Consider the following 26,908-nt stretch of genomic DNA (forward strand, 5'->3'; position numbering starts at 1 on the left):
GGAAGCTTAATCAAGCAGAGAGAGAGAAAATATAAAGGAAGAAAGGAGACAAAAAAGAAAAAGAGTAAAAAGAAAATATATATATATGTCTAGTGTGGGGGAAGCAGGAAGTAAGTGCTTGGAATCATTCCCAATTTCTCTGTGTCTAAGGGTAAAGTAACTTCTGAACATCCCTTAAGCAAAGAATACCATCCACATTTATTGTTTTAGGGTAAGCTGTTTGTGAGAAAGCTGAATTTAAGTCTACCTTTTACAAAACGGCTGAAGAACAGGCCTTTTTTCATGTTTCACCACAACCTGGGTTTGTTCATTAATTTCATTTCTATCCTCCTTTTCTACATAAAATGTACTTGGTGGAATATGCAAATATGAGTGTCAATAAAAACACTTTCCATTATACATATGGAGCCAGTGAAGGAAGACTCTGTCTTTAGTTTGTGCCAGCCATGGGGGACAGACTGGAGACAGGCCAGAGAGCAGGATCTCTAAACCCAATTTTAAGGATTGGATAGATTCATAGGGGTGAAGACAGTCGTTGAGCTAACCTGGTCCAAGGCTACTAAGGGTTTTAAGAGTCAATTTAAACTGGCCCTGGAAATGAATATGTAACCAGTGCAGTTGATATAAGATCAGTGTGATGTGCTCCAATAGCTGCACGGCAACCAACATTTTGGCAGCTATGTTTTGTACTATCTTCAATTTCCACCTTGACTTTAAAGGTATCCTTATAAAGAGATCACTGCAGTATTCAATTTAGTATTTAACTAGTGAAAAAGCCCGTCATACGACAGGTGTATTTACACTTTTCTAAGATTTTGAACCAACTTCCCCTGTTCTTTCCCATCAATAATTTAAAATATTGCTTCGCATGTGCACTCAAAGAAACTCAAAATATAAATGAGGCGAGTAAACCTATTAATGTAAGTAAGCACAAATTAACACGAAACGTTAAAGTAAAAGCCTTGCTAACATTTTATAACTGGTGAGGAGGTTAGCATTCTATCAAATTTACCCTCATGAGACAAATTAGTTACTGAGAGTGGGTTTTGGCCCGTCTGCTAGACTGGAAGGTCCTGGCAGTTATTTTTCTGGAACTTCCCTAGAAGGCCGCAGTTCTGAGAAACATCGCAAAAACTATAACTGGTGAGGAGGAGTACTCTTGCATTTTATATAGGACTAGGGCATGAGGAACTGAGGTCAGGTCTGTTTTCTCCAGGTAAGGCTGAAGCTGGTGAACCAGACAGAGCTGATAAAGGGCTCTGAGAGCTTCCCAACATTACCTGGATATTCAGGGGGAACATCTACTCCAGAAGCACCCCAGCATTCTTAAGGGAAAATGCAGTCCCAACTAGAATAGGTTGTACATTTCCAACCCAGAACCCCCAACCTGCAGTACATAATGTTTTCTGGATTAAGATTGTTCATCCCCATCTGTACCAAGACTGACCTGCGACACTGACTCAGGGTTTCCACTCCATGGCTAGGATCAGAAGGAAGAAATGAGGTAGGACCAGCATACTGTTGACACCTCAGCCCAAATCTCTGGATTACTTCTCTAGTGGTTTTCAGTGCAAGCTGAAGTCAAGCCTTCAGACTATGGCTTAATTCTACGTAGTCCTTTTCCTGATGTCTTTGCTGTGGCATTGGCTTTAAGCTTGAATAATAGTGACAATGATTAGTATTTTTGAGAACAAAGCATATTCGTGTTCAGTGGGGTTCTTACTGTTAGGTGGCTAAAGTGAAATTCTAGTTAAATATTAGGCAGCCAAAATCCTTTTTATTGCGGGTGGGGGAGAACCTTTCCATAGTTGTAATTCTTGCTTTTTCTTTTTGGGTCTCAAGAAGAGAACCTTATGTGACCACCTCAATTGCAGAAAAACACAAAATAGGTATGGTAGTAAGTGGTAGGAACTAGTATTCATTGATGAAAGAAAGTGGAAACTTTGGGAAGTTACAGAAATGATCTTTAGCAAAGATTTCAGTCAAACTACTGGCTGATAATACAGCTTTAGGGTAATACTTGTATACTAATCTTCTGAAATATTATGTCTCTCACATTTGTTCCATCATACCAAGCATCATTAATTGTCCTCCTTAGTGATGTGTATTCTGTTGACTTGGAACAATGCTTCATAGGTCACAAAATCAGAGAGATGTTGGTAACTTTTAGCATGATGAGATCTTGTCGGCATGTGTGTCTTTTATTATGGACTGTTTTGGTATTAAAAAGAGTCAGTGAAGAATTCCTACACAATCTTTAATCATTCCTATCTGTTGCCTTTTTATTGTTACGTTTTTTAATTTTTTTAAGAAATCAGATATGTGGATGTTTAGAATCTACAGAGACATCTGTTTCCTTGGAAGTAATGATGCCATTTTTCATCTGAATGGATGTTTTATCGGGGATGGGGAAAGGCTATGGGGACAGGTCATCTGAAATAGTGAGTTGCTAAATAGTGAAACTGGGCTATTTAATGCAAGACCCTTGCCACTCATGCAAGAACTTGCTGAGCCCGCTTTTTAAAGCTTAATCCTGTAAATTCTTTGTCTTATAGGAAGATGACGATTCAGAGACTGAAAAACCTGAGGCTGATGACCTAAAGGTATTTTGAAGAGTGTTATGGTGGGATGGAATACACTGCGACATTTAATAGTACGATTTAGTTCATTATTGACATATCCTGTTGTTGGCAAGCTGGTGCTGAATCTTAGAGGTATGGGGGAAGGAGGTCTTGAAATATTTATGAATAGCCCAAATTTAAAATATTGAAAAAAGCAACTAAGCTAACATTCCAGAGCAGAAATTAGCCAACTCACCAGAGTATGAAATCATCTTGTATTTTGCATGGATTCTGATCTTTGTGATACAGTCAACACTTCTGCAGTTGTGTGAAATGCTTTAGTGTAATTCTAGAAACATATTGTGAATTATCATATTCCCTGTTTCGCAGTGCAAAGATATTTTCTTGAAGGTTGCCATGTGTCCTTATCTAAATCTATACAGTGCTTGAGACTAGTTGGGTTTAGGTTGAATAAAAAGGAATGAGTATGTAGTGAGCCAAATGTAGCCCCTGGTCCACCAGCATTCTGTGTCATGAGCCATGCTGTTCAAGCAATCTTTGGTTCAGGAAACATAACTTCTGTGCTCGGTACCAGTTACATAACAATGCCTTCCAGTTTCTACTATATGCGAAAATACACAGTTCAGAAGAAGCTGAAAATCCTAGGGCTCAGTAGTTTGATATGTACCCTTCTACTTGATCTGCCAAAACAGGAACTCAGATGGAGTTTTTATTTAGTCATAAGTTGGCTTATGTCCATTATATAGCACCAGTAAGGGTACACTTCAGTGGAAAAAAATAAAGTGCAAATAGAAATGTCTATTTTTATGCTGCCTTTTATATCTTGGAAGCACAATTATTTTCTCTAATTCACCTTGATCCTATAATTATCTTTCATGTTGTATGTAATCACACAGACTTGATAAAACATTATGTATTTGCTTATACTCTTTTTAAGTGTTTAAAAAATGAATAGGTTTTTATTCTCAATATGCATTCATCTAGTCTTACATTAAAGTAAGAGTTCTGTTAAATGGTAGGATTTAAGTCAAGCAAAAACTTTATACTCACCTTGTCCACTCAGTGGCACTATTTCTCTTTGAATTTTACTATGTAGATCTCATAATGCTAGCCTTTTTGAACTTTATGGCCTAGGTACCATGTCCAACCCATAATTTTATAAGCTAAGCTGAAAGTACAAGTACGGCTAGCAGATGAGGATGTGAAGAGGATAACTTTAAATACCCCTAAATAATAGAGGTCAGTAATTGCACTGGTCTGTGGAAAACATAGACATAACATGATTATTCTTTGGCTGCAGACTGTAAACAAGTTTTTTGTTTTTAAAAATATTTTTGAAACTGAGTATAAAGATGGCTCATTCTCTAAATCATAAATTTGTGTAGCTGTATTATTAATAGAAGAGGCACTAAATACTCATTTTTTAAAAAATAAGTAAAGAGAAAGCAGTTTTTATATAGGCAAGCTGGAGATTAATTTTTGGTGGTATGCAAGGTTAAATTCACTAGAAGCCAAATTGGAGGGATGGGGAACCTAGTGGCTGGAGGGAATGTAATCCTTAAAGCATGTTTGGGCAATTTGTGGCCCTCCAAATTATGTTGGATTACAAATCCCATTATTTCTCACCATTAGCTATGCTGGCTAGGGCTGATGAGAGTTGTAAGCCAAAACATCTGGAGAGCTTCAAGTTGCCCACCCCTGCCTTAAATAGCAAAGTCCCATCTTTAGGTGGTAGTTAAAAAAGTTGTTGTTGTTGTTGTTGTTATTATTATATTTATTTGTATCCTGCCTTTTGCCCAATGCTGGATCTCAAGGCGACCTTACAAAGTTTAAAACATACATTGGGTGGCGGGGGGGGGGGGGGAACAAAACCATAAACGTTTAAAATACACAACAAAATTATAAGACATTAACATAGATGGAGGGCCAGATTATTCTCCAAAGGCCTGCTGGAACAAAAAAGTTTTAGCCTGCTTCCGAAAGCCCATCAAGGAGGGAGCCAGCCTAGCTTCCCCGGGAAGAGAGTTCCAGAGCACTAGAGCAGCCACCAAGAAAGCCCTCTCACATGTTCCCACCAAGCACACCTGTGAAGATGGTGGGACTGAAAGAAGGCCTTCTCCAGAAGATCTTAAAGCACAGGCAGGCTCATAAGGGAGAATACTTGTGGAATCCCTCTTCCATAATTTATAAAAAATACATATAATTTATAAAAAATACATATAAAACAAAGTAAGCCATGTTTTTAAGATAAAATCCATGGTCAGACAATACCTTTATTAGGACTAATCAGATTTGCACAAAATTGTGAGTGCAAGCTTTCAAGATCTCCAAATACGTGCATCAGGCAAGATGTTACAAACTGTGGGAGGGAGAGGAGAAAAAAAGTCTGGGTTGATGTTGAAGCTAGCTGGCCAAAACTAATCCTTGGTGAAACTATTACAGCAAACCATAGAAGGCAGAGGAAAGGTATCATGTAACCTCACATAATGTCTTTTGACCATGATTTGATAATGGGGGAACATTGATGTATATCAAGCTAATGTGATCAGTGACCAGCTATGCGTGTTGAATTGTGCTGTGGCCCTAGTCTTCTGCATGCACTATGTTACCATGTTCAGCTTTGTGCTGGGTAGAAAACCTACAAGTGGTGTCCCGGTGCAGACTTTTCTACACAAATATTGAGTTTATTCTGTGGAATGTTGAAATGAAGCTGCTAAGCTAGACGAATGGTCTGTCTAGCCCAGGATTGCCTGCTTCGACTGGCAGTGGCTCTCCAGGGCCTTAGACAGATGTATTTTCAATCATCTTTTCCATAGTTGTTGTTTGTTTTTCCTGAAGGTGCTAGAAATTTAACCTAAGAATTTTTACTACATGTGCCATTTAGGTATTATGTTGAATGCATAGAAAGAACACAGGGACAACTAGCATGCCCTACTACATTCCCAGTTTATGTAACTTTTACAAATGTGCAAATAGACCTTAAATGATTGCATAGACAGAGCCAAACAATTTAAAAGTCTTCTTTGGCCCCTTGCATGCAAAGGGAATGTTTCTGAGCTTGGTGGTGGGCAATGCTATTGTTGATTTCTCTTTTGATCACAGCCCCTCACTGCATCAAATGCCACTCTGGTGCCCACCCCACACCAACCTTCAGGAGATGCTTTATGAGGAATGCATGTAAAACACTGTGTTTTAGTCCTTGTTCAATATATAATAATTTGTTGATTACATTATGATGCTTCCCTATCCAATGCCCACCTCATTTTTTAGGTTGGTTTTGACTATCATCTTTTAATTGCGTGGATAGTCCTTATATTCAAAATTATGCAATCCATTCAGGAGTACACCAAAAGGTGCCATTGTGCTTCCAGACAGAGTTGGCAGCTAGCAAGACTTCAATATAAGTTGTCAGTTCTCCCAGTTGGATTTGTCTGGCTACCCTCTATAAGAGTTGTGTAGAGCAGATTTACCTGGTTTCTGTTTGCCTTCAATCTTAAACTGTATGTTACATTAAACTGCTTTATGTTCATAGAAGCCAGCATTGGTATTGAAGTTCATTTAACTACCTGAACTACTCTTGTTGATCTTGCTATAGAGAGTAAGAGTTCAACACTTTACAGAGGGTTGCTTTTCTGTGGCTTTCCAGTCACATTGCATAGCAGAACAGCATGTCCTAGTAAGCTTTTCAAGTTCAGACACTGATGTCAAACAGCAATTTCCTCCTTAGCCCCAGGGTAAGGCTAGTAGAAGTTGGGCAGTCTTTTACAAAAAGATAGTTCCTGGATGATGTTAGAGCAGATATGTCACAATTCCTTTGACTATATTACCTTTGTACAATAATTTTTTTAATAAATACAGCAGTTTTAATAAACAAATCCTTGTACTACTGGTATTGTCAGTCTGAGAAGTTTATAGAAAATATTCTCTCTAGGAATGTCTTTATTGTCCTCTTCTATTTTCATTTATGAATAATAATAATAACTTATTTCTTATCCACCTCTTCACTAGGATCGAGGCGGGAAACAACAGCGAATATAAAACACAAATTGGGTATCAAATTGGGTGGTACTTCAGTTTGGACTAATAAAGATGTAACAGGATATATTAATTTAATACAGACAGCATGATCTATATCATGTGAGGAGATCATGCAGAACCTTGTTGAAGCTAACCTGCAATTGATATAGTACTTTCAGTTGAGATATGTGTTTTTGAGCAAAAGCCTTAAGACAAACTGAAATAAAAACTAATTTGTCCATGTTTGAATCTTTACTATTGAATGGAAGAAATTACAAAGATCTTTATCAGAGATTTATCTACAACTGTTAACAGTAGTCGAACAGAAATAAAATGGATTTACATCTCAACGAAAGTGCTGGGTTACCCAGCATCAGCCCGTGTGACAAAATATCTTACACAAGGATCAACCTTTTCTCCACATAACTAATAGTTTTAAAAAGCATTATTATAAAATCTTTTATCAGTGATATATGATTCTTGATCAATTAAGTCAAATTTATCCAGATGGTGAATAGTGCTGGAGGTATGGACAGCAAATGGTGTACTTCATTATTGTTTGCTGGAAATGCCCAGTAGCAATATTTTCAGAAAGAAAATTGAATTATGGTAGAAATTACATATGCAATATACCATATTCCTAGATCCATTTGTGATTTTATTAGGGCATGCAAATGATCAAGCCAACTATAAAAAGAGAACTTGGATGGATTTTGCTAGCAACAGCTAAAATCCTAGTAGCTCAGAAATGGAAAGATTCCTTAGCCCCCACTCTTAGATGGTGGTTATCTAAATTTTGGGGAGAACTTTCACTTATGCAATGACGGATTCTGCCCATAACTTAAATGCTTATAAATATAGGCATTTTTCTTCATTTATATCAGTATGACTCCCCAATCTTACTTGCTAGTTGGTAGGGATGTATCATGTTGGAAATACTTTTGGTTGATTCCCCCCAGTTACTTGTATTATGAAGTTAATGTTGTTTATATACATAACTATAGAAACATTTGTATCTTTGGCCTTAGCTAGACCTAAGGATTATCCCTGCCTGCTGCCGTTATCCTCTGTGTGTCATTTACATGTACAGGACGATCCCGGGATATAGGCCTGGTCTAGCCATGGCCTTAGTGTAAGCTGTATATATTCTGTAACATTTTTTCATCAGTCTCAGGAAATGCAGTTGGCCACTTTCTTCTCTCTCTGCTCCTAGTTTTCCCCAGAATAGCAATGACACTAGCTTTACCTGTGAGACCAATTAAGACCTCAAAACCAGGAAGGTAGGTGGCTTTAAAAGACAACTTCTAGATGATGATAATGATGATGATGATTTTAATCCACTGGTGGGTTTCCTTAGCTTTCGGAATCTTTGAATTGGGGAATTAAGGCACTTCCATTGGCTTGAATAGAAGGTGTGTGCCCTGCATGTAACTTTGATCTTTAACAAATTCTTTGTAAAGAAAAGCTGAATTTTTCTGCTTGTACAACACAGGCTAATTAAGTAGCATCTATGAATTTGCTTGTTTGCATAATTTTTCTTCCATTACTATGTTTCTAATGAACAGCGTTTTCATGATGCTGAATTCTTTGCTCAATAAGTATTGTTACTTCATTGTACTAAAGGCATATGCCATTGAAACAGTTCCGTCTCTTTAGAACTTATCCCTATTGAACTTCTAAAGAAATCTAATTCCTGGATGTACTGAAGATTCAAGTCTGCAAAAGTAAATGTAGAATACATTTTGTTGCAGAATAAACAAAACTTACATGAAGGTATCAATAATACTAATTATATATTTGTCTACCCTGCAGTGGACTCATGAAAAATTCTGATCATAGGTACACTACAATAGGTAACTTACGTTGATTAAGCCATTCCAGCAGTGTTCACAGGGGAATAATTAACTTTGTCCAAGATTACTAGACTGATTATACTGATATAAGCAAAGTAATAAATAGTGTCCTGCCCTATACACTTGCTTGTGTTTTTTAAACACTTAATCCATTGAGAAATGACTTCTGTAGCAACCTCTCTTTCTCTTCTTTCAGCATTTCCTTGGAATGCTGCCATGTCAGAGTCCTGGATTTAAAGAGGGTATTGTATTTGCAGACCAAAGCACTTGTTCCAGAACATAATTTCCAGCAATACTTTTAGAAGACATGCTTATGACTTACTGTAACCCTGAGCCAATTAATTCTTTTGCGGTTGTCCCAGTGTGAGATGTGGAGGGTTAGGGAGTTGACTTGCCTTCCATCCTTTTATCCCATTTCCAATGAAATACATGCTACTGTACAGTAAACTCAATATATTGGATTGAAAAGCTGGACAATTTGAAGTTTTTATTCTATTTGACCACCTTCCTGTTGTGAAGCCAGTTTCTTGAAGCTGTATGATAAAGATTTGGGATCAGGGTAGCAATTCATTCTTATTTAATCATGGATTATTTATCTATTTATTGCATTTCTATACCGTTCAATAGCCAGAGCTCTCTGGGCGGTTCACAAAAATTAAAAACATTCAAAGTATAAAACAACAGTATAAAACCATAATATAAAATGCTATATAAAAGCTCAACCAGATAAAAACAGCAGCAATGCAAAATTACAAATTTAAAACATCAAGTTAAAATTTATTTATAGACTGTTAAAATGCTGGGAGAATAAAAAGGTCTTCACCATGTAATGTAGGTGTTTCTTCAAATAGCTGAGGATGTGGCATTCTATGTTGTCAACAAAGTTTTAACTATCTTTTCAGAGATGGATATAGTTTCAGGCATGAAATCTCCTTGCTTTTTCCTTGCGTGTTTATCACAGATTCTCAAAGATCATCTTGGGGTAACATCATTCATAAGATGTTGCAATATGTTATGTCTCTTTAGTCTCTTGATTTTTGAAACCATACTTCCATAGTGAAGTTTCTAATGCTAGTTCCTGTTCATTCCCTTCAGTTAGCCTTCTATTTACTCTCCAAACTAACTTATGTTGTTCTAATAGAAAAATTGATTATGGGAAATCGTAGTTGGGGTAGGAGAGGTGGTAGTGCAAGAGAATGTTCAGTTTACAGTAAAATGTGTGTACCCAGGAAAGTAGGGAATCTCTTAGTATTTGCTTTTATTGCATGTTAATGTTTACTTTATGGGTGGCAGAGTCCAAATTACTCCAACTGCTATGTATTGAATCATAATTCCTTTCAGGTACTCACTCCAAATCCAGTGTGAGTCTAGACTTTGGGTCTCTGAATGATAGACCAATTCCAGGGGAATGATCTGTGTATATTGTATCTTATTGCATAGACAATATGGAGACTGGTGTGAGTTGGAATATGGATTATTTGTCCTCCCCACCCCTCATGCCTAACCTTACAGAAACTCCTCTGAGAGGAAATTACCATGCCTGATTTCATCTTCATCAAATTATGTGTTCATTTGTCTGTCTAGCTCAATATTGCTTATAATAACTGACAGCAGCTCTCTAGGGTCTGAGGCAGGGGTCTTTCCTAGCCCTGTTTGGAGATGCCAGGGATTGAACCTGGGATCTTTTGCTTGCAAAGCTCATGCTCTACTACTGTGGTACAGCCCTTCCCCCAATTTAAGTCTCCTTCAATCCAGAATCAAAGTTCTGGAGGATTTTGCAATAGTCTTCAGCATTGCATCCACTGAATGTAGTTCACTGAAGAAGCCTTTTACTTTTCATTTGTGTCTTGGATCACCAATATATTTCTTAAGCTGAGGCTTAACATGGTTTTCTAAATCCAGTTCCCTTGGTATTTCAAGTATGGGTCGACAACATATGCCACCCATTGTTTTGATACATTTCAGTCCATTTCTACTAGAGAAATTCTAGGACTGGAATAATGTTAACGTCTTAAATTGAACCACAAGGTATATTTGATCCAGCTAAACAAAAATAGAGAAAATGAAATATTTTATTTATTTATTTATTTATTACATTTATATACCGCCCCACAGCCGAAGCTCTCTGGGCAGTTCACAAAAGCTAAAAACAGTAAACATTAAAAGTATACAAAATTTAAAAACCATCCGAGACATAAAAACAACAGTATAATGTATACCCTGCCTTATTTTCAAGGAGTTCAAGGCAGTTTACAACAAAATAATTTAACAATTCAAAACATCCTTCCAATTTATACCGTAACATTAAACATAAAAACATTAGCAGAAAACAGAAATGCAACTGCAGTGAAGTCTCTTCCACTCCTACCAGCTCCTTATCCAGTCTACCTTTGGCTGCTTGTATTAGCCAAGATATGCAAAGGACAAGTACGCATATCGTTGGCCTCAACTCTTCAAGAATCCTGTCCACATCCTCAGACTGCACAAATTGAAATTACCCAATTTAACTGGATAAGTAGTTGTCAAAGGTACATCTACTGGTAGTGCTCTAACTGTAATACCTAGTTGAAATAGAAATGCATGACTTTATCCACAAAATACCTCACAAATTCGTCACGGCGAGCTACCAAACAGTTCTCCCCTCCACATTTTGAGCCAAGATGTAAAAGACCTCTTGGAAAGCTGTTGGTTGTCTTTGAACAGATGCAATGGTGACCAAAAAGTAAGATTTGTTTTCCACCTTCACAGAGTATGAAATCTAGTCTGTAATTGATCATATTTGTCATGAGTCTTCTGCAACCTTTGCTCTACTGTTTCCTTCCATTTCATTGCTGACAGTTCCTCAGATTATTAAGGAGCTAGCTTAATTCTGTATCCAGGGAGAGGGCATTCCGAATCACCCATTTCAACTGCTCAGACAATTTCCTCATTTCCAGTGGTCAACAGGATTGCCTGCATGTGTGAAGGGAAAATCCCCATGAGCCATCAAGAAAACTATTTGATCCATCAATCTCTTGCAACAGACCACCTTAATTGGCACTCCTGTGCCCTATAAGCGTTCAGCAAAGCCTAACCTCAACCATGACAATGGAACTTAATCATGTTTCCCCACACCCAAATTGCTCTCATCCCATCCAGCATAAAAAAACATGTCCAGGGTGTGTCCAGCTGAATATGTGAGGTCAAAAATAACCTGGTTATATTTATGGATAAATATCTGTGATGCAGAAGAAACTGCCAATCTCTCTTTTGTAACAGAAAATTACTTCTATATTTATTTTTTGAACAGATGTTTGGTTCAAAGAACAAGAGGGCTGAGTGGATCAGTATGATTCAGGCACTGCCAGTTGTGAGTCAGACTTAGAAAACCTGTCCTGGGCTGTAAGGAATCACCAACTGACAAGCTCTTAACTAAATCCCACACACTAGCTGCCAACCCAGAGGCAAGAGGGGTATGAGTGGATGGTAGTTGTGATAGCAGAACTTTCTAGCAGCCTGGGAGCAGTGACTTGCCACCATAGCCCACCAGCTCCCTTCCCAAAGTAGCCCTCCAGGAAAACTAGTTGCTGGCAACTCTATATATGATTGTCCCAGCCTGGTTTAGTGGATTTAGTTGTTAACCTGTTCATGGACAGAAAGGAAATCCTGGATTTGAGACGAAGTCTTTCTCTCCTTTATCACGTCATGAGAATAATAGTTCCACTCTATTCTGTGCTGTTCAAGCTCCATTTGAATACTGTGTTCGGTTCTGGGAGCCGCAATTTAAGAAGAACCTTGACTAAGTAGGGCAACCATAATGGTGTGGGATCTGAAAAGCAATTCTTATGAGAAACAGTTGAAACAGCTGGGTATGTTAAGCCTGGAGAAAATTAAGGGGAGATGTAATAGCAGTCTTCAAAAATCTGAAGGGGCATCACACAGAAGATGAAGGGGACTTTTTCTCTGTCGCTCTAGATGACAAGACTAGAAATATTGCAGGGGGGCAGATTTTACCAAAATGCTTGGGGAAACTTCCTAACACTAAGCTATTCAACAGGGCAACTGGCTGCATAAGGAGATGGGCTCTCATTCACTGGAAGAATTTAAACAAAGGCTGGGATGCTATAGTTTCATCCTGTATTGCAGACCCTGCATTGAACAAGAGGTTGGACTAGTTTTGCTCCGAAGTCCCTTCGGTATAATTCTACTTTCTATCCAGTTCTTTATACAGTAAAAGGAGATGCAGGAATTATTCTTCCTAGGAGTTTTGTAAGTACTTTTCTTAAAACAGTTTTTGTGAGCTGTTTGGAAGATGAGACATGTCCATTACGTGCCTACTTGTTCTTCCCTTACCAGGAGTACAAGCTGCAACAAACCTCCGACTCCCTGGAGTGTTGAATACCATAGATTGCTGACATGGGTGTGGTTTGGTTTCCAAGTGGGAGAGAAGGGGTATTTCAGGTTGGATTAGCTGCCAGCAAAAGCTGTCCTTCCCAAATGCCCCTTGTGGAGAAGTCTGCTGGCTTGACCTAGCTGGCTAGACTGTTCTTTATTGCTATTTCTTGTCTGTTGACTTTATGTAGAAAGTATCTGTTTTGTTCATTAGACATGTCTAAACCTATCAGTGGATCCAGATTAAAGTGAATTCTGAAGCTTCCGTATCTCACGTCATCTATAGAAAGTTTTCTTCTCTATAGGAAAGAGTTGCTCCAGTTAATTTTCAGGACTAATTGAGACTTGTTAGACTTTGGGCATGTCCACCCAATATGTCATTAAGTAAAAGTTTTAAAAGCACAGTCCACACATGCAAAACCTAAAACCTAAATTTATCTATTGTATTATTAATGGGCTAATAATAAAAGCATCCAAGAAATCTACAGACCCTTTTAAGGGGGTTACTTGTGAGTTTTCCCAGGATAAATCCAATGTTTGGCTGCCTTTCTCCCAAGAGCTCCCCAGTGCTTGTTAGGCATGAAAGAAAGGTAGTTTTCCATTTCTGTCAAGGAAGAACAGTACTGTTATGCCAGCACTAGTAGCTGTCCAAATACCACACATCTATGAGTGGGATTTCTGTTTAAGGTATATTAATTTCTTGTACAGAGAACATGAAGCACTAATAGAAAAGAGTTAGAAGCTTGCAGACTCTGGGAAAATATAAGTAAGTGTTGGTTCCCTTTCTGAGAAAGGCAGTAAAATTCTACAATTCTTAATTACTAATTTTCCTAAATATGCTTAACAGAATACAACTTTCGTACATTAGCAGTAGAATACATTTAATACATGACCAACTAAAAGTCACATAGTACTGGGCAAGCATTTACAGAACTATTCCTCAGGTTAGATATTGAGAAAGACAAAAAAAAAGTGAGGCAGGAAACGAGAAGCAAAAAAAATGTCACTGGTGAGGGCATGGTACAACTTCCACCTGCAATATCTGGTAATCTTAAATTGATGTTTCAGGAGGCTCTTTACAGATTAGGTCAGTTCTTAAATAGACCAGTACAAAACATCACAAGCTGGGGACAAAGAACCATTTGCCACACTCCATTTAAAAGCATGCACTCTGTGCCCATGCTCATTTTAAGATACTTGCATCTGCTGGATGATAGGTGGGTCATATTCTGCATAGCCACTATCATTCCTGCCATCCTGGAAGGATCTGCTTAGTAAATAGTAATGATGTCAGGTGACTGGACTTGGCATCCAGCATGAGTGTATTTAAGGGCTCCCCTGTGTTTAAAAAACTCATGAGCCAATTGACTTCTGTTCTGCCAAATCTTGTTTGTTTGGGTGTCTGCCATTTTAGTACAGTGGATTTGTGCAGTATTAATATAGCTTAAAAGTAAAAGGGAGAGTTAACTATGTCTGCTTTTTGTTGTGTTAAGATCTTGAAGATTAGAGTCTGAGGGGTTGATGCTGCTAATGGTGTTGTTCCTTCCCGTTTGCTGCTGGGATTATATATATTTTTGTTCTCTTCTCTGAAGAATAAATATGGTTGTCATGTAGAAAACTAGAAAATGGAATTTATGTACAGTAGTATACGTGAATTTCTCCCTCTACCCGTAGCAGAATCCACAATGTAACCTGCTCTATTTCCTGGCATTTTCCTCCCAGAGACATTTAGCTTCTGATCCTGAGCTTGGCATTTGGCCTGCAGTCTTATCACAAAGCTGGCAAACAGGATACAACCATGGGAAATGTTTTGGGCTTTCTCGCAGTATTTTTCCTCCCACCCTCATTGTCGGACAGGAAAACAAAACTTTCTGCTTTACTCTTCTCCCAAAGCTCCATCTAGACTAAAATCTGTATAATATGTGGAAACTCATGTATGCCAAATAAAGTTTAGTCGTTGAAAAGAATCCATCATGCAGATGTGTGCTTCCTGAATTCTAATGTATTTTTTAAAATTGTGGGTGGAAGGTTGCACTTCCTAGAATGGTGTATATGTACACTAAATAGTGTATATTAAATAGTGTACACATACATTAAACCAGCAGTCTCCAACTTTTGGGGGCCTGTGGAGGGATTAATTACAAAAATATTAGGAGTGCCCCCTCAGCTGTGATTGTGTTTGTGTGTGTGCATGAAAATAGATTGATGGGTATCTCAGACTGGTTTTGCATGTGTTGACTTTTAACAGCAAAATTGCTTAGGATAGTCTAAGAACAGCTGCTGGTGAGTGTGGGGAGGTTGAGGGGGAAAGGGAATATACCCCAAAATTAAGCAAGGTGATGGCTAAGTCTATTTCTACCTGCGCCATTGCACATGCCTAAATCTGGATCCAAACGATTATAAGTTTCTGGCCTGGGAACTGTGCTCTAACTGGAAGACCCATCTTTCCTAAATTCACCAGCAGTCAGGAGAGATGGGTATTACGTAAGATTATATATTGATCAGTGAAAACTATCTAGGCAAACAGATGGCTGGGTATTTTTACCAGTCTTGACTACCACCTCTGTAACCTGGCAAAACAACCCATGGTTCTGGGTTTGCACATAATGGCAACCCATGGTTTAAACAGCCCAGAGTTCACAACACAACAACAAACCATAGGTTATCTTTCTGGGTTGTTCATTGTTAACAAACCATGGTTTGTTAGCATGGCTAGATTCACACATCACAACAACCCACAATTCGACTGACCTAGTTAGTGTTGTATGAATCAGGTCAGTCTCCTGCTACCAGATGGGAAGTTGTAGTCTCTTTGCCCTCTCACCAGTGCATGCAAATAACAGGAAGAAGCTGAGTTCAACTTTCATTGGTGTGAGGCAATTAAAAACTAAATATTCTCTCCCCCATCATTTAGAAGAAGCAGGAACCATCATGTAATTTCCAAGCCTTCCTCTTGGCTTGTGTGCCCCCTCACAACTACTTCAGAAGAGTTCTACACTAGGATGGACTTAAAAGGTTGACCTGCCCTAGAACGTGGGTGGAGGTAGGGAAGGCTTGAAATTACAGTTCCAGTGCAGACAAGATGTAACAAATGATAAGTTTTTTGTGTGGGAGATAAGGGTGACCCAGATTTGATCACATAGAAAACAAGGCCACATGCTTTGAACCACACCATTTTTAATACACTCAAATGTATCTAGAAGTAACTAGACTTCATCTAGGATGGGCTTGGTTCTCTTCTTCCTTCAATCTTACATTACCCCCTCTTCTCCTTCCCCCCACATATGCCTAAAAATTATGCTCACAGGAACCTTCATCCCTACTTCTGTGAACAGTTATTGTGTCAGAGATTTTAGCTACTAACACTACAGACTACTTTGATCTGCAGTGTGTAAATGGCAGAAAATAGGCTTACTTTTAACAATGACAAAAAAACCTGATCAAAATATCATCGTAATGTATTGAGTCTCACAAATTGGTATTGTGCTCATTTCCTGTTTCTATATTCATTTGTTCCATTCACACACTGATGGGTCCGCATCTGATTGTAAATTAACTCTCATGTTAATTTAGAAATAAAAATAATCACATGATAACTTTCTGCACTGTTTTGGATTTTGAAGTGAATTGGCCTAGTCTATGTAGGAATACCATTGGATACTGACCATGTTACATAAAGTTGGAATCTCAGGCAAAATATAACTTAACGTATTTCTTCGATTGTAAGACACCATTGATTGTAAGACGCACACTAATTTCAGTACCATCAACAAAGGAAAAAAACCTAAGACACCCGCGATTCTAAGACGCACCCCGTTTTTAGAGATGTTTATATGGGGGGGAAGTGCACCTTAGAATTGAAGAAATATGGTATTGGGGATCAATTTGCTAACATTTTTAGCCTTCATGGTTGCAAAGAAAAACTTCCACTCTTTTTTGCATGGTCTTGAATATTTTCAGATCTTTCTGGTATAAAGGACATTTGGCCCCTGTTCCTATGATAAGCAAATGAGATTCTTTCAATTCAAAACTGTATGCCCAGAGTTCATCCTTCAACAGATATAATTTCCAATGTCCTGACTGAAGTAGCTAAAATTTGCTCTGTGAAGAAGGAAACATTTCATTGCTCAAGATCTGCAAAATTTGGTTTGGGTTGCTTTCCAGTAGCAAATGTACGTGATGGTAGGAGCACACAACTTTAAAATGGATCAGTTTGGCGTAAGACTTGATGCACTAGTAGTAATATGATAGCCCTATGTTGCAATATAATCTGTACTGTACTGTGGTAGAGTAGCTTTTATTGAATGCTCCAACCTTGTTGTCTTCACACGTGTTACTTTTCAGATAGGGCAGTAGTGTTTTTATTAAGTTTAGTTTACAGAAGTGCAAAAGGTCATTTCTGCTGGTTATTTGGGATTCATATTTTCTTGATGATGCAAGTTAGCCAGCAGCTAAATACAGCTTTTATCTGCAGACCGACTTGGTTAGACTGGTCAATAGGTACAGCAGTTTAGCAGATAAACATTTTGACTTGACTCCTTCTCTTCTATGCTCTCCAGCTTAGCAGATAACCACAACATTCCAGAACTCAAGGTTATGATAACAACCTTGTTCTGTACTGTTCTTAATGAAATAGATAACTGATGGCAACTTAGCATGCAGATGACTCTGACAGTATTCATGTAAATCTCTATGTGCGTTCCCTGTGTGTCATTAGGCTTGTGTTACCTCCAGTTTCTTAGACATTTTAACTAGATGTGGTTTCTCTATCTGTAAGTCCAAGAGTGGTAATGAAAACCTTCCTTTTCTGAAATCCATTGTCTAGAACCTTAGCATTGTTATAGCCATGTTAATGCCATTCTCAGTCATGCTTTGCCCTAATGCCCTTCCATGTTTTGTCCTTTTGAATCAAGAATGGCATTACTATTTGAATCAAGAAAAGCATTATTATTTGATCAGTTTGTATATAGAAAGCTTTACAAGAGCTCTAAGAAACGTGTCCTGTGGAATCTGTCAGGGATGCTTTAGGGTGGATTCCTGCATTGAGCAGGGGGGTTGGGACTCGATGGCCTTGTAGGCCCCTTCCAACTCTGCTATTCTATGATTCTGTGAAATTCATAAAGAATTTCATAAACTGTCATCATTGTACTTTTTGTTCCTGTGAATTACAAACTCCAGAGCTCGCTCTTCTGCTACTGCCACATACTGAAGGCATTTGGATTATCTCATAGATAAATGAAACCATTGTGGCTTCACCCTCTGCCTTTGCCACATGTGAGACTGCCATTTCAATAATTACTCTTGATGACGCACAAGTAGCCGTGTTGTTCGAACCTGGTGCGTGGTCAGGTGGTTTCTTTCTCTCCGCCCCCCTCCCTATAACCCCTACTGCAAATTGTGGGTTTTAGGGTGGGTGAGAAGCTACCTCGTGGATAATTTGGCAAATGGAGGTCGTGCACATGCAGGGGCAGAGGAAGAAACCATGATGGTTTCTTTTACCAACGTGACTGTCTGAACCCAGTCTCTATCTATACAGAGTAGCATTTATTCTTCCCATATTACATGAAAATGGATAGGGTCATATTTGGCCCAGTGATTCAAGTCTGGCATGAAGCTAAACAACCTGTTCTTGAATCTGCACCACAGTGCATGTGTGCCTAAGTAGGGAAGACACTGTCTTTCCAGGTTTTCCACATCATTTGTTTAACTCATTGGGTAATTTTAAAACAAAATGCTGGTAAAACCTCATCTGCATGCATGTATGAGAGAGAGATTTGCCTTGGTGAGGGTATTACTTGATTCTGTTGCAAGTGCCTGTGAGCTGGATTATATGTGGCGCCTTCTAGAACAGGGCTCCCCAACCTTACTGGACCCATGGGCACATTTGGGACTTTGAGAAACTGCTGTGGACGCAACAACAAAATGCATTATCAGTGGATTCCCACTTTGGTGTCCACCTGTCATGTCCATGGATTTTAGGCTGCATTTTATTTAGCAAAGAACTGTGTTGGACACTGCCACTTGTCTTTAATAAGGGATTGTCTAATTTGGCTCATTGTTGACAGTGCAATAGAGCTAATGCTTCTTTTAAACATGCTTTGGCAATGTCCACTAGTTTCTTCTCTTTCGAAAGAGATTATTATACAGATAAATTTTGTTCTGGAGCACTCTTTAATATTCACTCACATACATTCCCTTTTAAACAATTTACCTGCTTCATGGAAATAAACAAATGGGCAGTGTAAATGGATTCTCTGCACCCTTTTGACACCTGAAAGACTGATGTCAGAACATTGAAAGGATAAACACTCACCTCTGGACTGAGGACCTTACAATCATTTCAATATTTGAACGGGTGGCATATAGACACCACTTTGAGATGGATTCTTATTTGAATATTTAGTTTGCTTTTGTTGATGCCTATGTATAATTACTAGAAAGTTGCATGCATTTCGTACATATTCATTGCTATGAATATATACAAATCTATGTACCTAAATTTACAAAAAACCGCCAAAAAATAGTAATTTTTAAAAATGTTTTGTGGGTGCTCACAGGCACAACATTGAGGACCCCTTCATGGGTGCCAGTGGAGGTGCCTGAAGGCATTGCGTTGGAGCCCCTGATCTAGAACATGCCTTTCAGTTCATGAGAGAGATGAAAGGCAATTATTTTTCCCCTAGGCAAGTATAGTACCAACTGTTCCATCTGTTCCTAGGCAAGTATAGTACCAACTGTTCCTAACAACTGTTCCATCCACATTGCTACATACCATGCTACTCCAAGGAGAGGCCTTAGGCATGGGAATGAATAGGGCACTCCCAATCTTATGTAGCTCCATCCACTTGCCATCAGAGCCTGCTTCAGTTGCATACACACACACCGGACAGGGCTAACGGTCATCATGACCCTGTGGGGAAGAAGAAGGAGCTGTTGGTCTGTCCCTCCATTGGGAGATGAGGGAGGAGCAGGGCCTTCCCACCAGCCTGAACAGTCTCCTTAATTTCTAATTTATTTTTCTTTTCTCCCTCTTCCCTCCCCATCCCCTTTTCCTTGTGTTTCATGTCTTTTTTAGAATGTAAGCCTGAGGGCAGGGACTGTCTTCACTTATTGATTGTAAGCCGCTCCGGGAGCCTTTTTGGCTGAGGTGTGGGATAAAAATACTCTAAATAATAATAAATGATTCTCATTATTCCTTCTCCCTACGCCCTTCCAATTACTGTCATGAAGGAGTATGGATGGAACCGGTTATTCTCACCTGCCTGGAAAATTCTCTCATGTATCATATTATGGATCATGTATCATATTATCTCTCAAGCATCATATTATGGTACCTGCGAAGGGATGGGTCCAAAATGTTCAAAGCACAGCAGAGGGGTTGGATGATGCCTGTAATATCCTTGACGTGTCTACTTTTGATTTGGGTATCCCTTCATACAGAAATGAAAACTACCATGCTTGTTGTTCTACTTGGTGTTCTATAGTGATGTTATATTGTAATGAGAGGCTTTTTTCATGCATTGGGCTAGTTCAGTCATGAAACATTGGATACTCCTCTCTCTGCCTAAGCAGAATTCATATCCTCAGGGCAAGGTGAGCACTTGATGGTTGCTTTACTTAGGAGGGCCTGCTTACTTCATTCTGTGACGAGTGTTTCTAATAAGCCCCAAGCCTCTGAAGTCTACAAATGGCTGTTTTTCCTTTGTTGCTCTGTAGAATTATTTGGAAAGCAAAAGGAGTGAAGGCTGGCATTTTTGGGGGGGGGGGGGGAATTGTATATGTTTCTGCTAATTGCCCATTGGTTACATTTACTCTTGTGGGTCCAATGTGTTTTTCATAAAAACTGAGATGAGATTGATCTAGAAACTAAGCAGTACTCTTATTTTGAAAAATCCAGTATGGTGTGTGTAATGTTTTCTTTTTTAAAAAAAAACACTTCCTAAGCAAACAATGGCTGCATTCAGACAGAAGACTGGTACATGATTTACCCAATAAAAAAACAACCTGAGGTTCATCCGTCTCCCCCGCCCCCCAATTCACACACTTCCCCACCTTAACTGCTGTCTGTCCAAGTTTGGTAAACACAGCAGGCTGTGGCTAATAAAAAACGGAAGTGAAATCTTCCAAACTCCTCCTTGTGACTGTGCTGGGGGGGGGGCACAACCCCAGGGAAAGGCTACACTTATTCTAATAACACTAGGTTAAGATTTAGGGTTGAGTCTGAATCAGCCCTGTGAATTTGAAGAGCTTGTGGGTACTTATAAGCCACAGCCAGGCTATTGGAAAGCACTGTGACCTTTCAGAATCTTGAATATTAAAACATTTTGGTTCTCTCCTATAGTTTCAGTGCTTCAAATTAAAACCAGGATTACAACACTGATTCAACAATATAAATTTGTGGCTTTGATTAACCAGGTGCTAGCTCCCCAAAACTAACCAGATGACAAAAAAAAATGGGGGGGGGGGCTCCAGCCTCAGCATGGAAGAAGCACATGACCTTGAGCCCTAATGTGGCAGCACATGGCCCCGTTAAGCCAAATTGGGAGAGAGCATAACAAAACAGCCCCTAGTGTGACTCCACATGCCATGCCATTGTGGCTACAGCCTATGGCAGCAGCCTGAGAGGAGCCACTTCTTCATTTTCCTGATGACAGAGATGTAGATCCTAGCAGAGGAAGAGCAGAATGCCTTGTTAGAGGCATCGAGTGCAGGAACAATGTGGGATTGGAGAGGAAGGATTTCCCTGCAGCTGGGCTAGCTTGCAAGTGGCCAGAAATGAGGAGGACAGGAAGGATGCAGGGTGAGGTTGAACCATCCTCCCCAAGGATCCTAACTCCACTCCATTTTACTCTCAGATGATCTTTTATCCTGTTTTTCCAGGTGTGTGTGTGTGTGCGCGCACACACACACACATATATATACACACACATATAGACATTTATTGAATCCATAGCTGTAAGTTTGTTGTATTTGGTGATCTACTTTTTGATCTGTGACTAGAACCTCCATGTTAAGTGCGTATGGACACGTATGTGATAGTTTCATTTATTAATCAGTTAAAATCTGATGAATAATTAAGAAATCTGTAGTCAGGTTGCAGCCCTATTTAAAAGCCAGCCTGGAGATGAATGTTCATTGGTTGTATTATTTAATACATTTATATACCATCTTTTCCCAGTGGAACTCAACATAGCATACATTAGAGTTCCTAGGCACAGTATGTTAAGGCACTGACCAGATCTAGACCTGCTTAGCTTCAATGGAGTTTCTGGGATTTGTCTCAGACCATGTCCTGGAATCTTGGCAGGGATCCCTTTTTCTCAGTGGGAATTATTGCAGAGTAAGCAAGCTTAAGATTGGTCTCCTAGAATAAATACTTCTATCAATGCATATATCTAAGTGGGATCATGGAGTACATAATGCAAAGGCACTTCGCTTCCTGCCTGAGCAGCCACTGATTTGTGTGTTTGGAACATCTGTCTTTAATGACATAACCAGTGGTTGTACATAAACCTCACTGACTCGTTAAAGTTGCACAAACTTTACATGGCTTGGAACCACAATACCTGATGGAACGCCTCTCCCAACATGAACCTACCCGCACACTATGCTCAACATCTAAAGTCTTCCTCAGGGTGCCTACTCTGAGGGAAGCTCGGAGAATGGCAACAAGGGAGAGGGCATTTTCAGTGGTGGCCCCTCAATTATGGAACGATCTCCCTGACGAGGCTCACCTGGTGCCAACATTGTTATCTTTTCAGTGCCAGGTCAAGACTTTTCTCTTCTCCCAGGCATTTAGCAACATATGCTGAGTTTTTTTAACTGACTCCAGATTTGTTGTTTTAAATGGAAATTGTCTGTTTTTGTTTGTATTTTATGCTTTTTATGGTTTTAAATTTTGTATATTTGTTTTTAATGTTCACTGTTATTAACTTTTGTAAACCACCCAGAGAGCTTCGGCTATGGGGTGATATATAAATGTAAATAATAAATAAATAAATAAATAAATAAATAAATAAATAAATAAATGTGAGTAAAATCCTTTAATGGATCTAGGACTGTCGGTTACCTTGGTTAAAAGTTTTAAAACAACTGTTGTAATATGTGAGCAAGCTATGTGGCCAGCACTTAGTCTGTCATCCATTTCATGTGTAATGAACACATTGTTGCTGAAATACAGTTAATAGCCATGTCCAGTGTGTGAAATTGTTTTTAAAACCTTTCAAATTCGCTATCCAGTATCTTTCTTTATTACTAGGTCCTAGGAATGTATATGTTTTCTGTGGCTTGGATCAAGAGGTCCCTACGGGCAGAACTCCTCTCGTGGGACTCTCCTGCTAGGGGAAGGGAGGAGGCAATTTTCTCAGATTTCTCTTTCCCTCTGCAGTCCCTGAAATGCTCCTCTGGGTAACTGGGTCACACTCTAGTACAGTGTTGGGAGGTGATGCTGGGAGCTGTAGGAGAAAGAGGGAAATGGCAAAACTGCATCCTCCAATGGGAATCTCCATTGAGTATTAGTCACTTCCACGAATAGAAGAGACGCTGTGGATCCAACCCTTTGTGTTTAGAAGATGTACAAATATGTCATAACTGGTTCATCATAGAAGCATTCCTGCCTGTGTGAGAGAAGGAAGAGTGCTTCATCTAATATAATGTTTGCCATCTCCCATTTTTGTTACTTTTAAAACTATTAACTTGTGTTCTTTAATCTGATGTCCAGTTGTTAATTGGAGATTTCTTTTAGGCTATTTAAGAGGAGGTTATTTCATCTGGTTTAATCAATTAAAGTTGCCGTCTCACTAGATAATTAATGTTTAAAATTAATTTCCAATACCTTGCTGCTGTCTTTTCAGTTGACTATCTTACTTGCTCATCAAGTTTACCTCTTTTTTGTCTTTGACATCATACCTCTTATTTCATATCTATATTCTGGATTTTATCTTTTGTATATAGTACCGTATTTCTTCGATTCTAAGACACACTTTTTTCCCCATATAAACATCTCTAAAAATGGGGTGCGTCTTAGAATCGCGGGTGCGATTATTATTTTTAGAATCAAAGCTTTTTTTTCTGTTGGTACTGAAATTAGTGTGCGTCTTACAATCGATGGCGTCTTACAATCGAAGAAATACGGTATGTGGCTTTCCTGTGAACTTTAAAATAAGGATTTCACATTATGAAAATCTAGTTCCTGGTGTCTTGCCCAAGATTTTACACATTATATCCATGCCGTTATACCCATCTCTCCTATGGAATATTATTGTATAGGTATTGTAGTTTAGATAATGTTATTTGTAACCCTTTTTCATGTACAAGTTTTAAATGTGGACAATTACTCCTCGGTTTGCATGGAGAAACAAACCATAGGAAGAAATAGCAGCCCAGTTCACTACATTGTAGTGTAATTATTATTATTATTATTATTTATTTATATAGCACCATCAATGTACATGGTGCTGTACAGATTACACAGTAAATAGCAAGACCCTGCCGCATAGGCTTACAATCTAATAAAGTTGTAGTAAACAATAAGGAGGGAAAGAGAATGCAAACAGGCACAGGGAAGTGTAAACAGGCACCGGGTAGGGTGAGGCTAACAGTATAGAGTCAGAACAAACTCAACATTTAAAAGCTATAGGGAAAAGAAAAGTTTTTAGCTGAGTTTTAAAAGCTGTGATTGAGTTGGTAGTTCTCAAGTGTTCTGGAAGAGCGTTCCAGGCGTAAGGGGCAGCAGAAGAAAAAGGACGAAGCTGAGTAAGGGAAGTGGAGGTCCTTGGGCAGGTCATTCTTTAGCCAGCTGGCTAATTGAAAATAAGGGTGCCCCCTCTCCATGTACTTTCTTTTTAAAAAACAGCGACAACCTTGTGTTTTTATGACTTGAGCATTCTTGTAGCCACACAGTGTGTTCTTTTAGCAGAAGGCCGTAAAAGCCACTTTGCTGTTGCTAGTGGTACAAAGAACATCAGCTCTTAATCCCCTAGGGACTCTTTAGAAATGTGTGTATCGCCATGCTGGTTTGGCAGAACAGATTTCCAAGCTAGTTTACTGAACTTTGGCCTTCTAAAAAGCCCCTGCTTTGCCCACGTGAAATAGAAATGAAAGTATAGTAACACAGTTACATTGCTAGGCGACAAGCAGACAACATTTGTCTATTTGAATGAATAGACTCAGTGTTTGAAGGACTGTAGATATTCGGGCAGAGTTTTGGCAAATTACAAAAGGCTTGCTGGAGGAAGAGAGGATGGAGTCAGGATGCTTCTGCTCCCATTGTCTGGCTCCTTTTGTTTTGGGGTTAATTTAATAAGAACTTGTCCTCCTTGATGCTTGCCCTTTCTCTTTGTTTGCCTTGCTTCCCTCACCCTGATGCTTTTGGCTTCTCATAGTCTGCATTGGCTGTACTCTTTATTCAAGAGTATTCTGAGTAAATTCTTCTCTTTTGAGTCCTCCTTTGCCTGCAGCTCTGTAAATGTGAAGCTACAATAGTGGGTATCAATGCAAATCTGTATTAGAAGATACTAATTATTCCTCAATCCGGTTTCTCTTACTTTCAGGTTCACTTGTCCTCGTTACTCACCCCTGACACAAAATATACTGTTTTTTTTAAATATATATATATATATATATATATATATATATATTTATTTATTTATTTATTTATTACATTTTTATACCGCCCAATAGCCGAAGCTCTCTGGGCGGTTCACAAAAATTAAAACCACAGTAAAACACCCAACAGTTTAAAACACAATTACGAAATACAGTATAAAAAGCGCAACCAGGATAAAACCACACAGCAAAGTTGATATAGGATTAAAATACAGAGTTAAAACAGTAAAATTTAAATTTAAGTTAAAATTAAGTGTTAAAATACTGAGTGAATAAAAAGGTCTTCAGCTGGCGACGAAAGCAGTACAGTGTATATATATGCAGCTCCTCACCCAATAATGCTTTCAATATTGCAGTGGCTTTTTTTACACATGTAATTTCCATTTTGTCACATGAAATTGGGGCATTCATGTTTCCACTTTGGAAGTATCTTATGTGGCAGCCTCTTATTTGTCTTATGTTTTACTTTTGAATGAGCATTACTTTAACAGGATGAAGGCAGAGTGCCCTAAACACAATTGCCTCGGAGTAGAAAGAGTTTTCTGGTACCTTAGGTATTGATTGCTGAGACTGGCACAACTGCTAGTTATTTATACATTAGAAGTGTGCCGCCCCCCCCGCCCCCCGGTTGAGTTTTAGCACATCTACAGTTCAGTTGAAGAATATTAAGCTCTTCTCAAAATAAGACTTTCAGTTGCATCTGTGGTACATACATATTATGTAGAGTGTATTTATAGCAGCCTTCCCCAAACTGGTGCCCTCCAGGTGTGTTCTAGAGGGCACCAGGTTAAGGCAGGCTGATTTATAGCAGACAATGGGCAGTTCAACGGTTTATACTAATATTTTGTTTGTTGCTCTCTATTTAGGACTTTTCAGAACTGGAGAAGAGAGATCCCCAGGAACTAGTTGGTGAGTATAAATGAAAGTGTGGCATGTGTGTTCTTGTCTGTTTAAAAAAAATCCTCACCCTTCCTGCTCTTCTTGGCAGGCAAATGGTATAGTATTAGTGCTCTGCCGAATTTTCATGACATGCTATTTTCACTGTAGAAGTTGCCATTTGGGGGAGTGCAGAAGCGTTCACAGCAGCAGCCCCTACCTACCGCTCTTCCCTGTAGGTTTTTTTGTGTCTCTTTGCAGACATTTATTTATTTATCACATTTTTATACCGCCCAATAGCCGAAACTCTATTGCAATCTTCTGCAGTTGCCTAGGTGTGGGGGAAAGATGGAATTCATTCCCATTGTCAAGCACATCAGGTTGATGCCCCCTTGCTTTGGGATGCATATCCCATTGAAATCAATACAATTCAGTAGTATGGCATCAGTAATTGGATGTGGATGTTGTTCCTCTGTATTGTATTATTTTCAGTGCAAGGCGGAGTTGGCTCTATTGCCTTCTGTAGTAAGGATGCATTTCTTCTTTCCTTTCACCCACCTTCTTGTAAACAGTTTTGGGTGCTTGAAAAAACATCTCAGGGAG

General features: G+C 38.9%; 1 protein-coding gene across 1 annotated transcript in view; it reads left to right on the top strand.

The window, feature by feature from the left end:
- The window catches only part of SAP30BP (SAP30 binding protein), a 54,886-nt gene that overhangs the window by 3,283 nt on the left and 24,695 nt on the right, over positions 1-26,908 (top strand). The window contains exons 3-4 of the mRNA XM_063120303.1: positions 2,556-2,603; positions 26,296-26,338. Coding sequence (XP_062976373.1) covers positions 2,556-2,603; positions 26,296-26,338 — 91 coding nt within the window. The remainder of the gene's footprint in view (positions 1-2,555; positions 2,604-26,295; positions 26,339-26,908) is intronic.

This window comes from Elgaria multicarinata, chromosome 3 (assembly GCF_023053635.1).
Source record: "Elgaria multicarinata webbii isolate HBS135686 ecotype San Diego chromosome 3, rElgMul1.1.pri, whole genome shotgun sequence".
NCBI classification, from domain to species: domain Eukaryota; kingdom Metazoa; phylum Chordata; class Lepidosauria; order Squamata; family Anguidae; genus Elgaria; species Elgaria multicarinata.